Source organism: Carettochelys insculpta, chromosome 29 (genome assembly GCF_033958435.1).
Source record: "Carettochelys insculpta isolate YL-2023 chromosome 29, ASM3395843v1, whole genome shotgun sequence".
In the NCBI taxonomy this organism is placed as follows: domain Eukaryota; kingdom Metazoa; phylum Chordata; order Testudines; family Carettochelyidae; genus Carettochelys; species Carettochelys insculpta.
Genome location: NC_134165.1, coordinates 13127373 through 13155000, shown reverse-complemented (window position 1 = coordinate 13155000; position 27628 = coordinate 13127373). Strand labels below are relative to the sequence as shown.

At 46.4% G+C, this 27628-nt stretch overlaps 1 protein-coding gene across 2 annotated transcripts in view; it reads right to left on the bottom strand.

Annotated features, from left to right (window-relative positions):
- TFCP2 (transcription factor CP2) overlaps window positions 1-27269 on the bottom strand; it is a 45089-nt gene extending 17820 nt beyond the window's left edge. For both annotated transcript variants that reach the window (XM_074979826.1, XM_074979827.1), the window contains exons 1-6: window positions 26583-27269; window positions 8699-8850; window positions 7520-7596; window positions 5797-5902; window positions 4778-4884; window positions 3795-3947 (exon numbers count right to left, since the gene is read on the bottom strand). In XM_074979826.1, coding sequence (XP_074835927.1) covers window positions 3795-3947; window positions 4778-4884; window positions 5797-5902; window positions 7520-7596; window positions 8699-8850; window positions 26583-26704 — 717 coding nt within the window. In that variant the 5' untranslated portion in view covers window positions 26705-27269. The remainder of the gene's footprint in view (window positions 1-3794; window positions 3948-4777; window positions 4885-5796; window positions 5903-7519; window positions 7597-8698; window positions 8851-26582) is intronic.
- Window positions 27270-27628: the final 359 nt, after the last annotated feature.

Sequence of the window (27628 nt, the reverse complement as noted above, 5' to 3'; positions counted from 1 at the left end):
ACTGTGCAAGTGCAAGCCCTGCTGTGGGTTTACACAAAGGGCATTGTTACACTTCAGTGAAGACACTCTTATGCTGACGGGAGAGCTGCTTCCATTGGCCTAATTAATCCATTTCCATGAGAGGCAATAGCTGTGTTAATAAAAGCAGCTTGCTCATGAACACAATGCTCTCCACCCTGCTGTAGAGACAGTAATATTGGAGTAAGTACATTGTTACTCCACATGACATGCTGATACAAGTCTGTCACGTAGACCTGGCCACAGGGCTTGCAATGATGTAAACAGTAAGACAATGGTACCACATTCCTCAGTGCAGACATAGCTTCAATAGAGCACCACACATTTCCCCAGGCTCCTCAGAACTGACAATTTGAAATATGGAGCTGGAGGTTTTTTCCTGGCCAATATTAAGCCTGCAGAGCAGCTTCCTCACCCCTTGCTTACAGACAGCGACTGGAGCTGCAAGAGTCTTTAAATAGGACAGCAACTGCCTTGAAACAAAACCTGTGTCCCTGCTCTGCCCCATATTTCAGTACATGTCTGTGGCAAAGGTCTCTGCAAAGGTTTGGGAAGATGACCCACATGAGGAAAGATCTGCTAAAAGCCCCCAGAAGCTGCCTCCAAAAACACAGCCACAAGAACCCTCCAGGCAAGAATGTCTGGAAAGTCTCCTGCAGTGAAAGGATCAGGCACCGATTCACTCCAGGCACTCATGTTTATCTGCAACCAAAGAATGCTTGTGATACAGGTGCAGCTGCTGTATCTCGTGAGCAGGAGATCAGCCTGATACCATGCAGTGAGGAATCCCTGCCAGATTCTCAGCCACTCGTGGAGTGCAAAAGAGTTTCCTAAGATCTCTGTCCCTCAGCAGCTCGTGACTGGGGGAAGGGATATTTAGACTTTGGTATGGGAGGAGCTACTTCAACAAGGAACCAAGACAGAGCATATGAAGATTGCTTATAGTGTAAACAGCTGCAAATCCAGCAGCAAAAGTAGCAGCTTTTTGCAGTCAGTAAGAATGGGTGCAACAAGTTCATGAAAATCATGAATCATTCTGACGATAGATGGAGATACCCTCAGACCTACCTACCAGCCAGCCCTTCTGCAAAGGGTTTATGCCTCCCTCAACACATCGGCTTGAAGCCAGCTGAGCAGAACTTCAGCTCTTCCTCTGGTTGCAAAGGGAATCTGGTATATTTTGCATCTGTTGACGTTTCCAGGTGTTAGAAACAGATGCTGTGCACAAACTCAGAGTCAACTGCTTTGCTAGAGATTAGAAATGTTGCTAGAGGTTATATTTACCGTATATTATTTGTATTATAGTGGTTAACCCACAAATATCAGGGTCCCACTGCACTGAGCATTGTACCGAAGCACAACCACGTCTATAAGTTCAGTGCAGACGTTCTGTGCCAATGGGAGAGAGCTCTCCTGTAGCTGCACTGAAAAGCCGCTTCTGCGAGCAGCAGAAGATATATGCTTGTGAGCTTATCCCAGCAACAGCCCTGTGCATGCAAACAGTTCTGCTGGGGTAACATGTTGCTCGAGGGGAGAAGAGGGTAAGTATACACCCCGAGTGACTTGAGTTTTGCCAACGCAGGCTGCAGTGTAAAACACAGCCTAAGAGACACTCTCTGCCCTGATATGCTCACAATCTGAACAGACAAGGGAAGAGGAGAAACAAGCAGAGAGGTGAAGCGACATTTGCAAAACTATGCAGCAAATTGCTGGCAGGATTAATAATAATAATTAGAGATACACATCTCCTAGAACTCGATGGGAGATCAGGAGGTCATCTAGTCAAGTCCCCTGCCCTCTTGGCAGGACCAAGTACCACCCGTGACATCTATTTGCCCCAATCCATTAAGGGCCTCCTCAAGGATTAAACTCACAAACCTGGGCTTAGCAGGCCAATGCTCAAACCACTAGCTATCCCTCCCACTCGTGGGCTCAAGTCCTAGTGCACCATGCCGGCCATCAGCCCATACCATTCTGACAGCTCTCTGTGCTGGCAAGGAGCCAGGGAAGTTGTCCAGGGCTCTGCATTAGTATGGGGGAGTGAAGTTTCTCGAAGATGGTGTCACTTGTCCCAAAACTCACAGGGGTGAGCAAACTGGGGGGGGGGGGGCGCGCGGGGCTGTGAAATTTCCATAAAAGGGCACAGCAAGATTGGCTGCTGGGTCACAGGCTGATCCATCTCATCAAAAATGTTGAGATATGTTACTTTTTAATGTCTGTGTATTCACATTTACATGCTAATTAAGTGTAGAACGTAAAAACGTCATGTACACTTGCCAAAATGTGGTGTCATTTTCACATGAACATAACCAAAATTTCCATCCGTTTGGATCACATTAGACAGGCTGGGGGGACCCTGCTAATTGCAGGGTCGAAAAGTGGAGACCGATGTAAAAAAAAGTTTGCTCACCCCTGCCATAAGCCATTGAGTCCAGACCCAAGCAGCCTTTTCCCTCGGCCAGCGGTTCTCAACCTTTTCAAGACAGGGATCCATTTTGACAATTCATAAAGACTTCATGACCCAAGGCAATGCAAAACCAGGGGAGGGAGAGGAAGTTCTCCCCTGGGAAAAAGGCCCCCCGCCCCCCGCCACTTAAACCCTTCTCAGCTCCAGAATGCCTCCCCACTCCCGGACAAACCCCTCTCAGCTCCCCCACCTCCAGGCTTAAGCCTCTCTCAGCTAAGGTTGCCAGATTTTTGGAAAACTTATGTGGGACAGACAGACCTACCTGCAGGATCTCCAGCCAGGGCTGCTCATCCCACATAAGATTTCCAAAAGCTGGGGCGGGGACCCTGGCAGCCCTGCGGCTGGTAGACAGCTGGGGCACGGAGCTGTGGCCAGCTCTCAGCCACCCCTTACCCCACCCTTAGTCCCCAGGCTTAAACCCCTGTCAGCTTCTGGCCACCCTCCACCTCACGAGTTCTGCACTGCTGCCGCTGCTCCCCCCAGCCCTCCCATTCCCTTCCCCCACCCGCAGCATGGGCAGTTCCCTGCCATGCCGTGCTGAAATGAGACTCCTTGCTGCTGGCCACTAAGCCAATTAAATTGAGTTTCACTTCAGCGCAACAGGCAGGGCAGGGACTGAGAGCTGGAGGAGTGAGTGGCGGGGGAGCCTCAAATGGCTCCTTTAAGAGCCACCTGCAGCTCGGAGTTGTCCAGCAGCGACCCTTAGAAAATGTAATCGTAAGCTACATTTGGGATGTGACCCATGGGTTGGGAATCCCTGCTCAAGGCCTATCCCTGGGCTTTGATGATTTACCTACTCCTTTTTACCACCACCAACAGAAGCTAAGGACAGACCAGACTGTCACATCCCTGGCCGAGGTGGACATTAAACCTCAGATCCAATCCTGATCCTGAACTTGTATTACATTCATGCATTTCACTCATGCCTGCACTAACCCATAGGCTGGAGGAGGACTAGCTTTATTACATCTTAAACATCTGTCCCACAATAAGTAGAGGTTAGAACAGAGACATTGGCTCAAAACCAAGATATGGCGCTCTAAGAAACAGGCAAAGACCGGTTCAATCCCATTGGATTACTCCTAGCTCACAAGTTCTGCTGCCTACGTAAACACGTTTATAGGGGGCCAGTTACAACAAGCAAGGAGCAACTTCCGCAGCGTACAAAGGTAAGGCCCTGTTCCAGAAGTGCCAACATTCATGGGGGGCAGCAGAGTCATTTGAGGTCTGCTCCCCGATGTTTCGTCAGGTGGATATTTGTGTACAGTTCTACCTCTTTAGCAGGCTGTGCCCGCAGCGTATGTTGTACCTTGAAGACTTTAATCTGGCAGCTGGCAGAATGCAAGTGCTCTGTGTACTCCCCATTCTCGTTCTCTTTAAAGGTGTCGATCTGGACGCGGAAGGGCACGCCCTTTTCCCCGCCATGTTTCCTCATGGTGAACTCCGTGCTGATACAATGTACCTGGGAAGAGTCACCCGGGGGGGAGGGGAGGGGGCGGCATTGTTAGCACAGCTCCAACTCAGAGCAACAACAACATGCCTGGTAAACATTCAAGGCAAAGTACCCCCACCCAGTGCCCCTCACCCGCAAAGTGTCATGCTCAGCTGGATGCAAGCTCCTTGGTAATGTCCCAGTGAGATCCCTCTGGGACGCATGCCTTGCAGGGCTGAGACGGGAATGCATCAGAGAGCATGGACACTAAGGAATTAAAGAAACGGTAGTGTGGGGTGGGGGTGCGCACGTGTTTCACCTTCTACCTACAAAATTTCCAAGCCTACTGTTACAAATGGCCCCCCACCCCAAGATCACGAAAACTGAAAGCAGTTTGCCAGCCCACTCATTCTTTTCCAGTTTTATTCCCTCTAGGGCTAGGCTCAAAGGACCAGAATTTCAAAGCTATTTGGGATCTCGGTGATCTTTTCAAAGTGGGTAATAACGTCAGGCACGCAGGTCCTCTTGATTTCAACAGGAACTAAAAAAAACTTTCCGTGCTTTTGAAAATTCCAGTAGGTGCCCCAATACTATTGGCAATATGGCCCAAACATACTCCTAATTTCACTCATTGCTAGACAGAGACACCTCCTATTTCATGTGGCAACAAGACAATGCCACCCTCGTGCATTCCTTCTTAGTGGGAGCTCTTGTTGCATGTCCTTCCCCAGCTCCAGTTGTCTACTTTGTATTGATCCAGGAAAGAGCCCCTTTTCCTAGGAGTTTCTCACGTTCCCTGGGTTGCTGCAGAGGGTAAAGGAGCAATACGAGCAGGGCCTTCCCCACAACGCCAGTCTTACCTGGATGAACACTGAAGTCCTCTTTGAAGGATCCCAGAGAAACTCCACTGTATTTAGTTGCGTTGGATTTGCCCTGGGGTCAATTATACCCACAGACATTGGGATATCTGTGGAAGCATAACACACACTTGACGAGCAACCAGGAGGCAGAAAGCGTCCTGACCCTCTGGATGTACTCATATAAGCATAGTGACAAAGGCACTGTTTCAAGTTCCCATCCACTGTAGGAACCAGGGGCGGAGTGAATTTCTTTGAAGACATTCAGTATGCAAGAAATCAAGAGACTGAGGAGCTTGGTTGGTGATTCACACACTTCAGGCAGATGCTGTGCAAGCTTCCCCACTCCCCGCCCTGACAAAGTACCTTGATCCCAAACTGCAACGTAGTGGTGGCCAGGGAGAAAGAGGGCAATATGGAGGCACCAGGTAGGTGACAATGCGTATTACAGAGGTATGAAGGCAGATGACATGGAACAAAGAATACTGAATGTTTTTAAGCCATTTAATATCTACAGCGATGAGTCAGTCATTTTTTTCTTTATGCACTATGGGTGTGGGAGGTCATATTCAAAAGACAACTGCCAGCTAATCAATACCAAAATACTCTACCCTCTATTTTATCAACAGCAAAGATTACTATTCCCTCTTCTTGCCTATAAAATTAAATCTTGGGTTTCTTAAAGCAGAGGCACATGACCTCTCTCTTTCTGAGCATCCCACCCCCACATGCTGTAAAAACGCCACCACTAGCTATGTCATAACAACTGGTTTTCTCCATATAAAAACCAGGGTGAGAATGGAAGGGTAACGAGCAGGAAAACTGCCTGGGGCCCCTGGGCTCAGGAAAGTCTAACACTGGCCTTGTTTCGCATCTTCCTGAAACTTGCTCACTCCCCTCCGTGGGGGCCCAGCCCCCTGGCTGAGGACAAATGGTTTGGATCAGAGGGAACTGCATCGCTTAAGGTGAACTACAGCCAAATCTGTTCATCAGGCCCTCTCTGGGCTGCTGCAGACACTCACCTATATCCAGTATTCTGTCTCCAGGCCTGTTCCACCGCCAGCCCTCAAGCTGTTGATGCTCTGTATATTGCAGCCGTCGGTCGTGGAACACCACACGAAATATACTCTAGCAGGAACAGACAATCACCCTGTATCTGGTCCCGCAATCACTACGCCGCTCAATAACCCTCAGGCAGTGCGGGGTTCCCTACATCACCAGCTCAGTGAAAGAGCAGGGAGAAGGGGATGCAGAGCCATACGCAGAAGCCAAAGGGGCAAAATAAAGAGCTAACTAAGCCCATGAAGTGAGAGTGACAAGCCACCAAGTGAGCATTTCCTTTATCCACTCTCTTCCCTACCCAGGTGCTCGTGGGGAATGGCTCACGGATGCCTTTACTGTTTTCTCCCCACACTAGGACAACCTTGCGTTTGGTCATCAAACGGTGACACAAGGTGAAGCACTGGCTGTGGAGAGGAAGGGGTACTTTTGCATTACGTTAAGCTCCCCTCTTTTCCACCCCCTCGGAAGAGGCACGTAACTGCCACATTTTCTTTTCTCCACACTGAACTGCACTACCTTAGCCTGGGTCCGAGACCCTCAAGCATTAACAGCAGACTCCATGCCAAGGAGACTGCAGAGTCTTAGCTGGCTTAATTTTCCATAAGGCCTTTCATCCTGGTGAAGCCCCAGGGAGACCAACTAAGCCTGCATCTGCTGGGGAACCTCTTTGCGCAGGTTGCTGGTGTCAAGTGCGTGACAGCATCTCTCATGAACGAACACCTGTGAAGGGTTAAACCCAGAAGAGGGGGCATCTCTGTGGAGGGCAGACAGGTAAGCCAATGGGAGAAAAGAGGGACTTTTTTGAATTGAAGCAGTGGCCTGCTGAGACGGAGGGTCTTTGCTCTGGGCTGGAGCTGACACACACATACAAGATGCTTAAACCTGAAGCAGGATGAATAAATCCAGTAAATATGCAGGGCATTTCATAAATCAGCACATAGATATGGAAGTAGAAAGGAAATGTTTAGTTAGACGCTATCAGGTTATTTTTATTTTGGATTTGGTGTGGAGCTTCTCAGGCTGGTTGATTTTTCCCTCTGTACTCTTATCACTTCTAAGCTGAATCACAGGGAAGTGATCTTCTGTGCTCCAACTGGAGTGTTTTGAATTGTTTTATTATATCCAGCAACCAACTATACTAATTTACTTTCTTGGTATGTTTCCATCTTTTGTTTTATAAATAAATTACTTTTTTTAAAGGCAGTGATTTAACTCCTGTGTCCTAAATGAGGATCTGCGTGAATGCCAGCCTAGACCGAAGGGTTAACTAACAGATTATAGTTTATCTTTGTTTCCAAGCACCTCCTAGGGAGTGGAAGCTTGGAGTTATCCCACAGGGAGATGTCCAAGTGTGTCTTCCTGGGTTTTAAGGGGGGGGGGGGGGAGGCTTTTTCACTTGATGGTGGCGGCAATTACCCCCCAGGGTCAGGGAATCTGTGACCATGGGAACCTTTTAAGCAGAGCCTATAGAGGCAAGATATTTTTAAGGTTTTTGTGGGCCCTCACTTTCTGTTCTTGGGTTGTCGGAGTAGGGATCAGCCCTGACAGCAACCATAAAACTCTATTACAAAACTCCATGTCCAGGAAAACTTTCAGACAGACTGCCTGGTATTCTGGTGCTCTGGAAGGGTACCCGGTATGAGGATGTCTGTATCACGAGGACACTCACTTGCCATCACTTACCTTTACCAGTTTCCCATTAATCTCAGGCAGCTCGCCAATCTTCCTGTTATCCAGCATCCGGATCTCATACGACTGACCTAAGGAAGAGGCCTAACACCCGTTAGCCGCACCTGGGTTTTGTTCTTCTTTGACCTTTAATTTGCCATCTAATGCAAAAGTGACAGACATGGCAAAAGTGTAAGCGACATGCTGATCAGGGAGTGATGAACACTCACCAATGGAGAGGGACCCACTGGGATGTTCGCTCCTGTCTGTCTTTTTGAGCAAGGAGGAAGCTGTCTAGGAATTGTCCACACTAACAGCTGTCATACTTACATCTGTACAGACATGCAACCTGAGACTAGGAGGTGAAACCTATTATGTAGTAGCTTAGATTACCTGAAGCTATCCTGATCTTTCCAAAATCCCACCTATGTAGTTGACTGGCATTTACAGAGTCATAGACTAAGGTCAGAAGGAACCACTGTATTCAAATCACAACCTATTTATGACTGTTGGCCACCTCCAATATTATCTGTATGGCTCTAAGGATGTCACGCAGGCTGAAGCTTGTGCTGACTGGGCATCACTGAGAACCACTGTCTGATCTCTTGTACACTGCAGGCCACAGAAACCCTCACCCACTCCTCCAAGAGCACACACACGCTAAAGAATTGCCTAGTGTATGCTCAATAAAATGCTTGCCTACTTCCTCTTACAGCCAGTCACAAGACCAGGTTCTAGGAGCAGTGAAGGTGAGCTAAGCCCTAGTTAGGAGAAAGGGGTACATCAAGCAGAACCAGAAGATACACATGTGGCACAATCTGCTCTAGGCTATGAAGAGTGTCTATATTATCTGTAAGACACTGTGTATTTGTTGTTACAAAACACTGAACAGTCCTATGCTAGCCTGGGTCTGAAAACTGTAAAAGTTAGCGGTAGACTCTCTGCCCATCAGGCTCTGGAGTTTACATGGCTTACATTTCCTTAGGACTTTTAGCTATGGTGAAACTTTAGCGGAACCAGCTAATTCCATATCAGCTAGAGGAAGAGAGAAACAATAATGCAAAAAGGCTGGAACCTTGAAGCACCCTTGGTTGTAGTACAAAGATGGTTGACATTTGGAAGGTGTTATTAAAGTCAGACCCTTAACAAAATGTGCGACTCAAGGAGCCCTCCGGCAGCACAGAAAAGCCTCACCTTGATTGAGATAGGTGAGTGTTTCGTCATGGAGTTTCACCGCAGGGGATGTTGCGGCACACAGAACGTACTGAAAGGGCAGGATCTTGTCTTCGTTGTCAGGAGGCAAACTTGATTCTTCCTGTTTGAATATGGGCAGGGCTAGAACATCACTGCAACAGAGATTTGTCAGTCAGGTGGCTGTTTTGGCTCTGGCTGCACAGCCCTTGCCCTCTTTCTTTCGACCATACAAAAAGAGGACATAAAGCAAGCAAGAACAAATAGTACCCAAAGACTCACACTTACAAGATTTTTTTAAAAGTATTCTTTGTGCACTTCTAAATACAATCATTGCCCGCTTCACATATGATCCATCCATGGCTTAAACACAGAGACATCCCCCCTTAACAGGCCGATTTCACCACCGTTGGTTGCACGCAACTTCTCCTGGATGGGAGGATGGGTAAGTGAACAAAGACATCAGTGTCAAATGACAAAGTGGCCAGTCACCCCATGGACCCTCAGGAGCAGTCCCCCTCTGTTGGCTGTGCACTTGTGTGGCTGCTCAGGTGAAATTCCAATGCCACCCTGCTAATTAGCAGAGTAATCACAGCTAAGTTTGCATTTCTCATGGTGGTGCACATCCTCACTTGCTTTGGTGCACATGCAAAAGCTATTCCACACATAGATGGAAAAGATTAGAGGGAACATTGCTCAGGAGTCAAAGGTAACCACCTCTGCAGCCACAACATCTATCCCCACATAGCTCTCTACAGCCCAGAATGGATCTTCCATGGCACCAGCTTCCAGCAACTGATCTGTTATATGAGCCATGGTGCAATAGCTCATACCATCAAATTAATTCAGTAATGCTGATTTGCATGAGCTTTAAAGGAGCAATCACTGGTAATGCCTCAGCATGCTGCCCCTGAGAAAGTCACTTTGTTCTGATCAGCTGGGTCTACACGTGCCCCTGCCTTTCAAAAGGGGCATGTTAATAAGTGGGTTCGAAAGATGCTAATGAGGCACTGCAATGAATATGCAGCACCTTATTAGCATAATAGCGGCTACGGTGATTCGAAAGTGCAGCTTTTCTAATTTGTGTACCACCCGTGGAGACGGGACCTTCCGAAAGGACCAGTTTTCGAAAGTCCTTCTTCCGATCTGGTGATCACCAGATCGGAAGAAGGACTTTCAAAAACAGGTGGTGGGGGGTCCTTTCGGAAAGTCCTGTCTCCACGGGTGGCACACGATTTGAAAAGCCGCACTTTCGAATCACCGTGGCCACCATTATCCTACTGAGGCAGAGCTATTTTAATCCTGTATTTGTATTTTTAATAACCTTCCCAAAGAAAAGCTGATTCTCACTGGCTGGTCACCATTACACTGGATGGATTTGCAACTAAGTATAGCCATAAAACAGTAAACTCTCTCATATCCAGCATTCTATCATCCAGAACTTTCCAATAACTGGCATTTTAAACATAAGTAAATTTTAGGTACGTCTTGCATAAGTACAGTATAATGAAATTAAATACAAATAAATACAGCAAATACAGTAAATTTACAGTGTACAATACTACCGTTATTGTTAAATAAAGTATACTGCCTACATTTGTTAGTTTCTTAATATCTAATCTTGTTTTTATTTAGCGTTATGCATTGCTAGGTATACCTCTCTATTATCCAGAACATGTGCATATCCAGCAACCTCCTGTCCCAGGGATGCTGGGTGTGACAGAGTGTACTGTATTACATTTAGCATTATCCTCCTGGTTAGCACAACGTACACACATTAATTAAGGACCTGCCTGGCTTGACATATGCTATAAAAAGGTTTAAAAAAAAAAATCAAAATTTGAATAAAGGTTAGAAAAACTATGAATAGTGCATTTCTTATTCACCAGACTTTTTTTTTAAATGTGTGATTTGCATCTACCTGCAGTTGGATGCAAAGTTAAATTTTTGTCTTGAAGCATTTTTACTTTAATTCTAAAACTCAGATTTTATTTAATAAAATACTAGTTTAATATGCTGGATAGCCAAGAAAAAAAACATATCAAATCATCTTTTGCATTTAAAACTACTTGATTTAACAAACAGATGGTGCATTAACTATAGTTAGGGCACTGAATTGCTTGTTTCTGGTCACCATGTCCTTCAAGAGCTTAGAATTAGTAGATCCCATTCTTTCACACCATTTCTGTGCATAGATTGGAAGAGGGAAACAAGCTTTTCTGCTTTTTTCAACTCCAGTTAGCGTCTCAACTGGAAAAAAAGAAAAAGAAAAAAAGCCTTTGCCCTGAACTAGCTGTAAACTCTGAAGTGAAAAAAATACTCCCTCTACCCCAGCAGAAGGGGCCACTTCGGCTTAAAGCTAGTTTAGCGCTCAAATGGTCACCAGTTCAATGAAACTTCAAAGCCAAATGTGCTCTGCCTGAATATTATTTGAACAACGAAATAGTCTACAGTGACTTTAGACTTGAATTCACATTGCCAATTTTAAATAGGCTTTCTTTTATAATGAAAACTGATTTTAACCCATCTTGATTTTTTACTTAAACATACTAATGCATGGAAAAGGCACATCCTATAAACAAACCATTAAGTCTCAGAGAAGTAAACTATATCATAGCTCCAGCATAAGCTTTGCCCTTCCATTAACTCAAAAAATGGAATCCATTTTGGTTTCTACGTTCAGCTCTGTGCATACAGATAGCTGTGTCCATTTGACAGGGTGAGGACTCAACTCACCTGTCATACAGCATCAAAGAAGAATGTGCACACAGGTCATAAGAGAGCCATCTGTGGTTATAAACCACTCCTCCACAATGACACCTGCTGCAGGCAGCATTTTTTCCCCGGAGGCTGGTCAGTTTGCTAGGTAATGTTTTGGGTAGGAAGAGTATGAGAGGCAGAGGTATCTCACCTCACCTTTCCCTCAAGTCCTGGACTTCTTTCTTTTAACCACCACTTCTCACCTCTTTGTTGGTTGGACTCCTGTCCCTGACTGGGAGAGCTGAGGAAAGTCAATCCCTTTCAGATTCCCAGCAAACACTGCTATGTTTGGACGATAAACAACCAACAAGAGTTATGGGAACATGAACACAGCCCCTAGAACATGCTCCTTGGAGCAGGGACCATGCCTGCAGCCACCTAGCAACAAAGGTTCCAATCCAGATCAATTGCACAGCAAACCACCAACGCATCTTTGCCAATTAACCAGCCATGTAAGTGAACGGTACCATCGTGATTTTTGGGAGCTTTGTGCATGTGTAGAGTCCTGCATGGATACAAAATTCGTATCCACATCCAAACCGCGATCTGCAAACATGGTCCACGGGTATAAAGTGGATATCAACTGATTTGCAGGGCACTTGGCATTTGAACACATATATCCAGGACAGCAAGCATGTCTAGGAGACACCAGAAGAGAGAACTCTCCCACCGAGCTGCCATGGAGCCGGAACAGCTTCTACGGACTTGAGGATGACAACCCAACCAGATATCCCTTCAACGAGCGAGATAACAAGCTGATTTTTTTTTTTACAGTGAGGATAATCAGTCTTTGGAACAAAAAGAGTTACGGTGGATCTGCCATCATAAAAAAAAGAAAAAATCAAAATCAAGAACTGATGTTTTTTCTAAGCGATAGATCCTTAAGCAGGAATTAATACACTGAAGTTCTATGGCCTGTGTTATACAGGAGGTCAGACTAGACTGACACAATGGCCCCTTTTGGCCTTAAAGAAAACAAACTGCAGCACCTTCCATTAACTAGGGATGTTTCTTGAACCCTTAGCTCCAGTAGAGGATTTAAACACCTGTTAGTAGTATAGTAAATCCTTGAGATATGCACAACCCAGTTGCACATGTCTTGGGCTAACATGACCGCCTCACTTGACAAAGAAAGTAAACCGCTCTTGTCGGGGTGGCAGCTTGACCCTTGCCGTCCCTGACGGAAATAGTTTCATGGTCCCTGGAGTTGCAGGGAGCTGGGAAGCAGGAGGCAGCCTGGCTTCCGACTCTCCTCCACTTGCAAAGCTGGAAAACCAAGTAGGGCAGCAGCCCTGGTTAGTTTCCTGGCTCCAAAGAAAGAAGGGGAGCTGGGAGCCAGGCTGCTCCTGAATGGAGTCAGGAAACTGACCAAGGCTGCTGCCTAGTCAGTTTCCCCTCTCTGCAAGAGGAGGTGAGCTGGTCAGTCTCCACAAGCTGTGGGTCAACAAGAACCAGGCTGCCCCCTGGTTCCCAGCTCCCTGCCACTCTGGGAGCCTGGAAACTGACCAGTCCTGGTGGGCTGGTCAGTTTTCCAGCTCCTGCAAGCCCAGGGGAGCTAGGAACCAGGGGGCAGCCCACTGCCCATCTCCCCTCGACTTGCACAAAAATTTGAGTTATGCAGGGGTTGCACGAACCAACCCCTGTGTAACTGGAAGATTTACTGTAAATCATTATTGGAGCATTGGTTTCTATACCACATTTTCACTGGCTGTTTACAAATGTGATGTGCCTCAGATGTCACTGTGGGTCACAGAAGGTCTAAAGCAGCAGTTCTGAAAATGTAGGCTGGGACCCCAAAGTGGGTTGTGACACTGCGTTAATGGGGTTATCAGGGCTGGCTTGCTGCAGCCTGGGGCCAAATCCTGAGTCCCACTGTCTGGGGCCGAAGCCTAAGGCTTCATCCCTGGGACACAAGGCTTAAACTACAAGCCCCTATCTGGGAGTGAAGCTGTTGGGCTGAAGCTTTGCACCCTGCTCCCCCACTCTCTGGCTTGTGTGTCCCCACCCCCAGATCGGGTGACAGGGCTCAGATTTTAATCCCCTTCTTCTGGGGTTCTGTGGTAATTGTAGTTGCCAGAAGGGAGTCACAATGCAATGAATTTGACAACTTCTGGTTTAAAGCAACATGCTCTAGTGACCTTTTCCAACAGTGTCACAACATAGCATCATGGGGTAAGTCACTGACCTGTCAGATTTACAATAAGCCAGGGGTTCCCCCCACCATCAATAATTTCAAGTAGGACCTCACAAGGGGCACCAAAAGGTAGGAATCTCAAGTCCCACTGCATTTGAACAGGCCAACTCTTAAGGCCTTGTCACCACACAAAAATTGTATCACTAACTACAGCAGTACAGGTACCCCTAATCTAGATACAATCATACTGACAGCAAAGTGCTTGTACTGGAATAAGCTATACTGGTATACCTGCGTCTACAGTGAGGTTGGTACCAGCAGAATTACCATCAGTTAGGAGGAAAATATATGCCCTTAGTGGAAAGATTTCTACCACTATTCAGGCTTTAAGTACTTCTAAAAATCCCAGCTGACTTGGCTGAAAGTCACTCAGACTTCACCAGCTGTCAACAGCACCACCTGGAGGGACGCCCTGGAGACCAGCTTTCAGGATTTGATACAGCACCTTGCTTGAGAAGCCTGACAGTTCTTTACAAACACATGACTCCTACTGACCAATACACAAATAATCATGCCTCTGAAGTACAGCAAGGAGACCAGATTTTTTTTTTTAAATGAAAAGACTCTCTCCCCCTCCTGTCCAGTTCTGCAACTCAAGGCCTCTGCCAAACACCAGCTGCCTACCAAGCTAAACACTGGTATCTCCAGGAATAGCACCTTAAGGAGGAGATGCCGAAAGCAGAGAAGCAGCTGCAGAAGGCTTGTTTATATGGGATAAGGAATCAACATTGTTACTGCAGAATAAACTATTCTGGAATAGTACCAAGTGGGTGAATACTCTATTGTACCTTAAAAAAAAAAACAAAACCAAACAGTCACTCATTCCCCAACAGCTATTCCAAAAAACCTCCTTGCGTAGGGCAGGGCTTAAGAAAGAATGCTTTAGGGTGGAGGAAGTTAAGTCCTACTGAACAACAAAAGAAGCAGAGCCACTCTCACAAGATATTAGTGTTGCACACACACATAAACCCGTCACACCTAGCACTGGATGAGCCACAGGAATTTCAAATAGCTAGTTTTGCAAAAGTAACCAAAAACACGTTTGCCCCAAGGGGAAGACTGGATGGAATGCGAGGCCTACTCAGATAAAAATCACCCATGCCATTAAAAGCACAAGGGAAAAAAGTAGTCTAGACAGTTCAGAACACGCATGCGTGCGCGTGCACACACACACACAGGTTATACAAATGTGACCAAGAAAAAGGTGAATATTATGTCCATCTTCTAGTTAAGCAAAGTATTTTGGGCATTAAAACATAGGTCACATCCACAGAGACAAACTCAGGGAACAAAAGGTTTTTGGGCATAAAAATTTTGGATGGATGGCTCTTATTTTATTGCCTTGTCACTAAAAGTTCAGCCTCCTTTCAGTTTTCCAGTATGTCTCCTCTTGTCTCTGCATCTCAGCTTGCAACCTCCTTGAGGCAGACTTTCCTGGTTATCATGTACCTTGAGGTGTTGTAGCTCCCAATTTAACAGTCAGTGTTACTTATCACTGTGGAACCGGAGATCTGGGGCACCACGAGCTGTGTGAGCTGAGGTCTAATTATTTTGAACCATCCTACCTCAGGTATAGTCATCTGGGAGGTCATAAGACTCTTCGTGAGTTTCACCCCCTGCCACATTCCAAAAAGATGGAGCCTGACAGAGAAGTGAAGGAACAATTGTGGTATATATTTCCACAATGCCTAATGCACACGGAGCGCCTTCAATCAATTGGCAGTGCCTGCCTAACCCAGACAGCAGATTTTAGAATCACCATTTGTTGACTTAGAGAGGCAAAGAATTTTCCACTACGCTGGGAGTTAATTGTAAATCAGTTTAGAAGCAGATAGATTTTGGCTTGTTAGGGGAACACAGGGAGTATGCAGAATTGAGGAGGGGAGGGAGGGTTAAGTCAAAATCTTAAAGGTCAACAAGGTATTTTTTTCCCCACCCTTGTTGCTGAAGATTAGAACCCTTGCTGAGGGAGAACTGGTCTTGTTAAATATTTACCATTTCACCCCGAGCAAAGTTTTAACCCTCTGTTTCCAGGAAATGAAACATGCATGAAATCTCCTCCCCGCAAAATGCTGCAAAAGTAACCAGTCTCACTCAGTTTCCAACTGTACTACAAGACAGAAACCCACGCTGAAGGAAAGTTGAGTAGTTGCTGGTTGCAGCTAGCCATCCCCTCACAAAAAAAGGGTCCTAGCACCACAGTGTCTCCCTGGATCTGAACCAGTAACCACTGTAGTGGTTCCTGCTATATCAAACTAGACACATTATTCTGTAAATGTATTAACTGTTCAAGCCAAGGAGCGACAATCAACAGGCCGAACAACCATATGTGGCTGTTGTTGAACGTGTTGGACACCACAGCTCTAGCATTTTATCTTTATCTCTTTTAAATGCTTTAATTTTCTATCATCAATTCCACAGGCATCACCATCCCTGCCTTCCTCTAGATCAGTGGTCAGCACCCCTCGGCACAGATGCCAAGAGAGTGCCATATGAACTGATTTTTCGCAGCAGGCAAGGTGGGAACTCACCCTGACCATCCTCTCGCACATAGCCAGGAGCTTGCTCAAAGCCACGCTGCCTGTGGATTAACAAAAGACCAGTTAATGCTACCAACTACCACCTAAATTAAGGTGCAAAGCTTCACTGTTTATTTATGAGGCCGTTGTAAGTAGGAATACTAGTGACTTTAAAGGTATCACCGGCACTGGGGTTGCACAGAGAGGTCAAAAAGTCAAATTTTGGTACTCCCCTTGGGAAAGCTTGCAGATCCCTGCTCCAGATGTTCATATACTAGACTGGCCACACTGCAATCTATATAGATAGTATATTTCCACTATACACTAATACCTACAAACCAAGAGTCAGCCCTATAGCATGAGACGGCAGAAGCTTGCAGCTGATTGAACCCCAAAGATGACATTTTTAGTGAAGCAAATATTCAACATTGCCAGTCGCCCATGGAACTAACCTCAGCAGGTGCCTATGGATGCACGGACTCACTGTCCTAGCAAGTGCACCAGAGGAGAACTCAACACGCCAGTAGAACATACACACTTACCCTGGCAATGAAACGAAGTAGAAGTAAAACGGAAGGTGCTCAGAATCTTTACCAAGCGGGGTGGTGTGGGGCAAAGGGGAGAGAGTAGAGGGGTGGTACCAGTGGAGGGTGGGGGGAAAATCAGAGACAGGAATATGCACAACACATTACAGTAAATTCTTAGATTTTAGGGGATCTCCCATACCCACAGCATATGAGAAACTTATGCCACATCAGCTAGTGTCAGATGCATTACAGCAACATCCTCTGCCCAAACACAGCCAGCCAGACATACAAGGGAGATGGACCTATTCAGCCACCTGGGCACTGGAATCACAGCAAGGAACACGAGAGAGAATCTACACAACTGAGCATGTTACATAACCAACTGGAAAGACTTGGCATGATATTTCTCCACAGGACAGAAAAAGAATGAATTTTTGTTATAGACTAGGCATCCCATTAGTGCACTTGGATGACTATTTTTCCTGCAGAAAGATTCCCTGATCTATATTTCCCCTGGATGCAACTGTCTTTAACCTAAAAAACACCAGCCTTCTCACTCCACAATGAAACACCCAATCATTGCTGCATTAAAACAGGTACCAAATACATCAGAAGTTCTAGATTATAACAACAACAACAACTTGGATTTAACATTAGGTTAGGAGTCAGTAAAGCTGTTTGCCATTACATCACAGACTGCTTTTTAAAGTACCAAATATTTAGCAAGTCTAAAACTACAGAAGAGATGTAGCTGAGATCCTACTGGCTTCATCAGCAGCTATTTGGGACCCTATTAATGAGGGCTCGGCCAGAAATATTACATTCCAATAGTATCAGAGAGGCACCCGTGTTAGTCTGTATCTTCAAGAACAACAAGACATCCTGTGGCACCTTACAGACTAACAGATATTTTGGAGCATAAGCTTTTGTGGGCAAAGACCCACTTCATCAGATGCATGAGATACATTCCAATAGGTGCTACACAGAGTTGGTTCTGGACTACTGTACTGCTACATTTGTAAAATTAGATGTACCAGGCACCGAATTCCTGCAGCTATCCATTTATTCGGCAAGTATAAAACAAGCAATACGCCATCACCAAAGATAAATGCTTTAAAAGCTATTAACAAGCTTGTATATATGTTTCAGAAGCACAGCTCCTTCTGAGCTGCTGGTTACTAGCTGAACATACAGATAGGCATTCTGGTCTAGTGACCCTCCTGCTAAGGTTATCTGCATGGAGTTACCCTCACTAGAAATATCACAAACATCATTCAAAGCAGGAGAAGCAATAGCTCAGTGGTTAGAATACTGGTCTTATAAACTAAGGGTTGTGTGCTCAATCCTGGAGGGGGCCTTCCAAAGGTCAGGAGCAGATTAAATTTAAAGTCTTCTCAACCTCTCAGCCACAACAGCCATGGATTATGTTAAGAGCTCCAAGGCTAGGCGTTCTAATCATTTAAACACCATTATGTTTCTGTGTTGTGTGACCCGGGTAACAGGGTCAGCTTTATATGTTTCCTGGTGTAATAAAAAGTTTAAATATTTATAGGAATGGCATCATTCAGACAACCAGAGCTTAAACAGCTCAGCAGTTCCCCAGAAATGCTTGGATCCACTCCTCTCAGTGACTTTCCAAGAGACTGAAAGAGGTTGTGACCTGGTGTTATCTCCAACCTTATTTAAGACAGCACACAGCTAAGTCACATCTTCTCATGCTATGTATGACCTTTGTGTCACCACTCATCTTCAGTTCAGGAAGATGAGTTAGAAGTCTTCTTTACATATAACAGAGATGCTCCAAAACATTCAATTAGATTTGCTATTTACCCGTTCCATTAATGGCTCCCCAGAATTCCCCTAGACAGTGAACAGTTCACATCTGAGATGCTCTTGTACAGCTGACAAAGCCAAACGAATAACTGAGCCATCAGGAGAGAGTTTTCTCTGTTGCTAATTCTACTCCACAGAGCCCTGAAACTGCGGCTACTTAAAATGGATCCAATTAAATTTTTGTAGCTATTTGGTATGTTACAATCTTGCTCTGAAAGAACTCTTCCACCTGATTTAACAAGCCTTTGGATGTGATGCCATATAAGAACAAACCATTTTTACTTGTCTTTTTTTGGGAGGAAAAAGTTAACATTATTTCAGGAATCCTTCAAAGGGAAGTCAGTTACTAATGAAGAATTTCAAAGCTGTCTCCACTCTCTTAGAAACTGCTATTTTATGTAAACTAAGAGAAACACTACTGATTGCCTCCACTAGCAAAATCACAGAAATGTACAACTGAAAGGGAACTCAAGCTGCCATCTGATCACCCATCACCCTGTTTCAAGGCAGGATTCAATATTCCTAGAAATGCATGCTCTGATCCTATACTGCAGAATGTACACATGGCAATGCTGAGATCGTTCATCTGACTAGAGGTCATCTTCAATGCACACTTCAAAAGTAGCATTGTGCCTCTTCCATAGTAAGATTAAAGAGCAATTGTAAACTACAAGGCGGGGGGGGGGAGAAAAATAGGAGGAACAAAATGGCCATAGATGTATTTTCTTCCTGTGATTTCCATATGACTCAGGAGAAAATGTCAGTTGCCAGAAAGACAAATTTACCCACAGTAGGACAGGCGGGCACTATTTATGATCAGCATAGGTCAACAAATGTCAGAGAAAGAGAGTTAGGTTTCAGGAGGCCAACAGAGTTCAGACCTAAGGCATGGAACATTTTCTAGGGAGGAGAAGGGAGTTTATTCTTCCTAAGTGAAGTGGTATGAAAATGTAGTGGTGTCAGACGACGTTACCAGGGGCGTTTAGATCAAGTTGCAGGCAACATTTCAGTACCCAAGCTCTGCCTCTTGTTGGTATGTGTTGCTGGGAGGGTATGGAAGAACCAGGTGTTCTGGATAGCAATTTCCTGGGAAAACTCCACTCAGACTCCTGGTATTCAGCACTATCACCCTGCATTTACGTAGTGCACAGATGGTTTACAGAGGCAGGAGAAAACAAGCCATTTCACCAGGGCCATTTTACAAACAGGATGTAAAATTTCACTGCAGACCCTTAATTCTTTGCAAACTAATTGAAGCAGCCTTTATAAAATGCAGGCACAGAAAATCAGCTGATGGGGTTTCACTTGAATATATTTCTCTCGTTTGGGGAAAAAACTCCTGCTATTACAAAGAAGGGGCCCTGTCTGCACTGACCAACTACAAGAGCTGAAATATGGTGACAGTTTGGTTCCAAGTATCAGAGGGGTAGCCGTGTTAGTCTGGATCTGCAGCAGCAACGAAGGGTCCTGTGGCACCTTATAGACTAACAGAAAAGTTTAGAGCATGAGTCTATGAGGGGACACGAGACTTCTTGTTGTCCTCAAAGATACAGACTAACAGAGCTACCTCTCTGAAATTAGTACAATAGTTAAAGGAATTGGTTTTAAAAGTCATAACATATGATTAACTTGAGAGGGTTCCAAATGCAGGCGTTAGAGTGGAGATGGTGTGCGTGCAAGAATAAGCTGGTGCTGTACAGTAAGCCTTGCTACTACAGGTTGAATTTCTCTCATCTGGAACTCTCTCGTACAGCAACATCCATGATCTGGCATGATTTTACTTAGCCAGATAACCACTTATCATGAGCATGGCCAAGTTTCCTGTGGTCCCTTAAAGTTTGTTTACAGTTATCAGTCCTGGCTCTCTGTGTTCTGTGCTGCTTTTAGCTGTAATTTACCCCTAAATGTCTTCTAAGAGCCAGTAAATAGTGGAAGTGTTGGTAATGTGCCTGACCATATTGACCTCCCGTGGTCTGGCAGATTCTCTCGTCCAGCACTGGTCAGGTCCCAAGGGCACTGGACAAGAAAGGCACCCTGTAGTTTCAGTCATGCACTTCGAGGCAACTTGGAGATAGTTCCAGTTATCCACATCACGTGGCTAAATTAAAGATCAGAGCAGAATGACAACAGCTCCTATTTAACATTGCCTGTCCCCGAAAGGAGATGAAGGAACAGGACACAAGGAGTTCTTCACCTCCTATTGACAAAAGGCCAATGGACTAAGCAGTGGTTCTCAACTTATTTACCACTGTGAGCTGCGTGTGCAGTTCTGTGCGTTACATGGACCACATCCACACAAGAGAATAGATATACTATTTGTATCACCCTAAGGAAGTAACACAGGCTGCAGCTCTGTGTCAATTGGGCTGCAAGCAGCCCCTAGGCCATGGGTTAAGGGCATCTCAGCACATTCAGCGCTGCAGCTGAGCCACTGCAGATGTAGTGAAGCTGATGAAGACACCAGACTGCCAGGAGAGATCTCTCCTGTCTGTGCAATAAAATCACCTCCGCAGTTGGCAGCACCTATGTTGTGGAAGAAGTTCTACAGATATAGCACTATCTATATTAGTGCTTCCGTCGGTGTAATTTACATTGTTCAGGGGATGGCGTATTCACATCCCTGAGTGACAAATTATGCCAACATAAGTGGTGGTGCAGACATAGCCTTAGATTAAACAGGAGAGACTACTGCATGTAAAGTGTTAACACCTTGGCATTTGCACCCCTCCTCCTCCAGGAAATGTCATTTAACTTTTAACTTGCTTCCAACTCCACCTTATACATCTCTTACTTGAACTTTTCTGACTGCATCCCTTCCCAATAGGATGGGTTCTGCTGGGATTAGGGTTCCCACAATTTATTGGAGAGGACGTTTCATGTAAAAAAAAGTTTCCTTTATTTTAGCTGCAACTTTTTTGCTCTCTTCTGGCCAGTTCTCCTCAAAATATAATCATGTCCTTGAAACAACCTCTGCTGCCATTTACTGCCCCACCTTCCTCCACCTCATGTGCCTCTCCTCCTGCAGTCTGGCTTCCCCCTCTCCACTTCTCCAAACTTGCTGCCATCACATTTCCTGCTCCACACTCAACCTCCTTCAGTTCCCTGCTGCTTCTGACATCATTGATCTCACATTGCCTTTAAATCTGGTCTTTAGCTTTCATAACTCTCATGGCTTCCTTCCAGCCTCTCTGCTTAGAGCTTCAGGGTTACGTTCACATGGCCTGCCTCATCTTCGTCACTACAGGCAGCATTCCCACAGAACTTCATCCTTTGTCCGCTCATCTCCCATCACACTCCCTCTCTGGACTACTGCTTCCATCGTCTTCTCACAAGTGACTCGACTCTCTCTCTCCAGTCCTGACCCACCTACCTTTTCCTCTACGCCACGCATGGCTCGCTCTCCAACCTCTCCTTCCCATTATTCAGCTTAATGTGGCCCAGAGCTCCTGAACTTTCTTGACATTCCTCATCCTGTCAGCAACTCCATCCTCCTCATGTCACTTGTGTCTGCAATCAAGAACCATCTCTGATTCCTTCCTTCAATGTAGTTCAAACCACTGTTTTATCAAAGAGAAGTCCTGTGGCACCTTACAGACTAACAGATTTATTGGAGCATGAGCTTTCATGGGCAAAGACTCACTTCATCAGATATGTGTCATCTGGGTCTTTGCCCATGAAAGCTTATGCTCCAATAAATCTGTTAGTCTGTAAGGTGCCACAGGACTTCTTGTTTTTGCAGATACAAGCTAACATGGCTACCCCTCTGATACAGGTTTGTTTTGATTTAACTTTAGTTGAGTAGGATTAGCCAAAAACAAGCCTGGTTTCAATCCAAGTAGGAAAGTACACACACAAACTTTACACCGCATTAAATTATTTATTCATTTATTTTTAAAACCCGTAATTAAAATCGGCACAGCCAACCCGACCAAGGCGGAGCAGCCACATCAGGCCCTGCACTTTTGGAAGCCCTACGGCAGCCACCCTATGGACGGAAGAGCAAAAGATCATCTGCGTCCAGGCTGGTGGATAAGCTGGGGCCAGAGGTTGTTTGCGGTGGTGGCAGCAGCTTCCCCCTGCCCCCACACCTGTCCATGAGGGGCAGGAGCTGAAGGATGTTCCACTCTGCTTCCCTGCTAGCCCACTGCACCTTGTTTCTCTGCAGCAGCCCGCATGGTGGGTGCAGAGGGAAGAGGGGGAAGGTGACCCCCTGTTGCTGCTGAGCATAACCCCCAGCCCCACTGCTGGGGGAGGGGTTAAGGGACAGGGCAGCAATAGAGCAGGACCTGGGGCATGGGATGAGGGGGCTTGGCCCAGCCCCTACCCCCTCCTCAGGAGAGTCCTGAAACTCAGTACAACTCTCCGATGCAGACCCTAAGATCTGTAGATCACCTTTTTGCCCATTACCCCTCTTAAGCTAAATGTCTCCACTCTCTTCCATCATGCTTAGCCTCACCATACAGCATCTTCACAACGACACACCTCCCTATCCCTGCCCCATTGTATTGTCCCCCAGCCTACCTCCTCTCTGGGCCAAAACTGTCATCCTCATTTGCCCTTTCCTCCCACACCATCTCGTATGCGTGACAGATATCTAGCTCTGACACAGCACTTTCCATACAGAGATTGCAAAGCACTTCACTAAGTATTATGCCTTCCCCAACAAGCGAGGCCAGCGCACATCTTCAGATCACCTCTCATGGCCAAAACACATCAAGCCAGTTAAAAACACAGCTGGAGAGAAAGGGAAATAGGTGGTACTTTATATAGACGAATTATCAGACAGGGAAGATGGGGATTTATTTTTCTCCATCACTGCAGGTCATAGGTCACCTTTGATTGAAAGGGTGATGACCACCCCAGCAGGGATTGAACTGAGGAAACTCATGAACTGCTACAGTTTAGCCAGGTCTGTGACAGACTTATCACCTGCAGATCAGGTACAAAGAGGAGTCAATGAGACACTGATCAGTGGGTTACACAAGGATCTTCTAAGCAAGGATCTTATCATATGTGTTAAAACGCTGTCTACCCCCAACGAAGCCTGGATCCTGAACAGGGCCGATGCTCACTATCATAATACAAATATTACTTGTGTACTTTAATATCAAACAAATGATCCTCAAATTCCCTCCCAGCCCCCACTGTTAGTCAGGAAAAGCAACTTGCCCCAAGGCCACAGAAAAGGAGAGAGAGAATTTCACAGATTCCAAGGCCAGAAGGGAACACAGGGCCATTTGTCAGACCTTCTGTATAACAAAACAAACCCTAAATAAAACTCTGAGACCAGGGGTTTTAGAACAGGGGCTCTCAAACTTCATTCCACTGCTGCAACCCCTTCTGACAACATATATTACTACATGACCCCAGGCTGGGTTGGGGAAGCAAAGCCTAAGACTTCAGCAGTAGCTCAGTGGGGTCGTGTGTGTGTGCGCGTGTGCACGCGCGCGAGACCCAAGCCCTGATACCCTGAAGCCTTTGGGGTTTGGTTTTGACCTGAGGTGGTGGGGCTCAGGCTTCAGCCCTGGGCCCAAGCAAGTCTAATGCTAGCCTTGGTGATCCCATCAAAACCGGGTTCCAACCAGCACTCCCTGTAAGCTGAGCGCTTGAGCAGCTGCCCACGAGAGATTCAGGTGCTATCTAGCTGATTAGCAAAAAGTGTTCAGAGCCACCCACAGTGGGCAACATGTGTTTCTATTGTGCTACACAGCCACACACGCCTTGGTGCACATAAGTTTATTCTGCCTATGGACAGAAAAAATTGAGGGCACACTGGTCTTGAGCCATAGTTTGAGAATGGCTGTTTTAGAACAAGATCCCATCTTGCTTTAAAAATGGTCAGTGATGGAGAATCCACCACAATCCTTGTTCAATGGTTCCAACAGTTAATTACTCTGTCAAAATTTTAGACCTCATTTCCTGCCAGTTTGGCCAACTTCAGCTACCAGCCTCTGGACTGTACTAGAGTTCTCTCAGCTCTCCTGAAGGGCTCATTATTAATTATTGGCTCCCTATGGAGTTACTTACAGGCTGCAATCAAATCACCTCTTAACCTTCTCTTTGTTAAGCTAAACAGAACGAGCTCTTTGAAGCTATCACTACACGGGGTCATCAACACTTGACATCATGCTTTGGCACAGCTGTACACGTCAGTGTAGCCACTATCTATGCCAAGGGGAGGGCTTCTAGGAGATGGCAGAGAGGTCAACAGAAGAATTCTTCTGTCAACCTGACCCTGTCTATAGTGGATGTTTAGCTACATCCCTTGGGGTATGGATTTTCACACCTCAACAGATGTAGCTACACTGATGTAAGTTGCCGCATAGCCTAACCTTGAGGCACATTTTCTAATGCTTTAATCATTTTTGTGGCTCTTCTCTGAACCTTCTCCACTTCATCAACATCCTTCTTGAATTAAAATATGAAGATACTAACACCTTCGATCAGATCAGACAGAGCTGAAGATGCCTCTCCTTCCCCTCAGGGGTGATAATTTAGGGCAAGACTCAGGGGGAGTCACCCTCGCCCTGATTAATTGAGAGAGCATAGAACAAAGCGGGAGAGAGTCTCCTAATCAGCAACAGATGGGAAGCACAGGATTTAGGCTATAGCTACACCACAGCCAATGTCAGCAAAATTTACGCTGCTCAGGGGTGTGCATACTCCACCCCCAACATCCCTGAGTGATATAAATTATGTTGACATAAGCACTCATGTGCACAGTGCTATGCTGATGGGAGAGCTTCTTCTGCAACCAACAAACCTTCTACCAGGGTGAGCAAACTTTTTATGTATGGCCCCACTTTTCACCCCTGCAACTAGCAGCCCCTGCAACCTGTCTAATGTCAGCCAAACCAACGGGAATTTCAGCTATGTTCATTAAAAAAAGTCTTCTGCGCCTGCAAGACAAGTATGCAGAATGTAAAAACTTTATTAATGGGTACAGAAATGTAAATACACATACATAAAAGTCAGGAACATGTTTCAACATTTTTAATGAGATGGATGAGCCTGAGACCCAGCAGCTGATCCCATTGTGCCCTCCTTAGAAATCTGATGCCCCACGCCCCAGAGGGTCTTCTCCCCACTTTGCTTACCCCTGCCATATTCCACTTGCTGAGGTGTTTTTTAAATGCTGATGGAAGAGTTCTTTCCCAATGATATACCACATCTTCAAACACACGTGCTTTATCTGTACCAGTGTCACTGCAGCACTATACATACAGACACACTCTAAGCCTGGATGATTTTTCCATAACCCGACAACAGCAGGTGGCCAAATTCTGTCTCCAGTCAGGATTTGCTATATTCCCTCTGTCTAGATGAACACACGAGGCAACTTGGAAACCAGCCTTAAACTACGAGCAACACATGAGATTTTCACAAAGTAGGTGCACTTCCCCCAATCTAACCAAAGCTGAATATGAGAGAAGGAAAGGCAGAGACTGCAATTTCTTCCTGACCTGTGTTTAGATGATGCCACGAAGCACATAGTCACCATTACTCCCATTTGAGGATATACAAAACTCAAAATTATCCATCCCGCGTTTTCAAATTCATCCACAAAACAAAACTCTGGCTCCCAGCATTGCTAACTCCTCAGGCCAACCTCACACCATGACACCTTCATTTTATGGACTTCCGAAGTCTACCTTATCTTCAGGTTTTATATGGCTGTCCAAATCTCTATGCTATTGGTTTAAATTAATATTTCGTGCTCTCAAACAAACAAACCAAGGGGGGCAGGGGGGAAGGTATGTCCTCCTGTTACTTGGTTCAGATCACCACTGAAGACAGGATATTGTCGCAGCCTGACTCTTTGATCTTATCCGACCTAGCGATGGCTTCAGTCAGCCCAACACAAAGTTATTCACTACTAAAGCCAACATCCATGAGACATTGCGCTTTTTGTCCAGCCCAGCCCAAATCAATGACTACGTTTTTCTGGACTGTGCAGTCTTACAGAATGCAGTGGTCCAAATGGGACCTTCACACTCCCCTCACCCACCTCAATCCAGGACGTAGAACCAGAAGTTCAGGAGAATCTCACCTACCTCATGCTGTAGGCGCCAGCGCCCAGCTCCTGGCCAATGCCTGAGAGGCTGGCATCGAAATCTTGCACCAGTCCTGATTCAATCACCTCGTCGGCCAGAGGCAGCTTCAGAGCCCACGCCATCCTCAGACAGTGTCTTGGGGAAGCGGACCCCGGGGGCAAGTGATCAACCCCTCCAGAAACCAATGGAAAACAGAGTACCTTCCACAGGCCCTAGGATGCGGCTCACTACTGGGTCATTTCTTTTAGGAGATACACCCCAGGCCCCACCTACAGTCACTATCTCCTCCCTATGGCACCGCAACACCAAGGAAAATCCCTCCAGGGGAATCTGACCTGCAACTTCCGTCTCTCGGGGAGGCGGGGGCCTCCAACACACACAGTCACCTGCATACAAGGAAGACCATTGCCCAGGAATCTCAACACCCATAAACACTCTCTAGGGGCCACTACCCCAACCCAAGGACTCTAGAGGCCACTACCCACAGCCCAAGGAACCAGACTCACCCCCTTCCAGGAACCCCAACACCCAGAGTCAATTCTCCAGGAAGATGATAACCCTCAGGGCAGGGACTCTCTCTCCCCAATTACCTCCTCCCTAGGCACAGGGAAAACCCATTCAGAGTCCGCCCCTCCAGGGGACTCCCTCCTTAGACACTCCCTCCCAGACAGCCTCCCCACAGCTGCTCTCTCCCAAAGGGCAGCACCCCAGGGAACCCCCCCCACGCAGGGTCACCCCACCCCCCAGAGTGCAGCACCCCAGGGAACCCCCCCACGCAGGGTCACCCCACCCCCCAGAGTGCAGCACTCCAGGGAACGCCCCCCCCAACGCAGGGTCACCCCCCAGAGGGCAGCACCCCAGGGAACCCCCGGCCGCACAGGGTCACCCCGCCCCCCAGAGGGCAGCACTCCCCCTAGGCGCCCCCCCCCACGAGTTACCCCTTCCCAGAGGGCAGCAGCCCAGGGGACCCCACACACGACTCGCTCACCCGGGGACCCCTCCCCCTCAGCGGCACCCAGGCAGCTCCCAGCCCCAGCCCCAGCCCC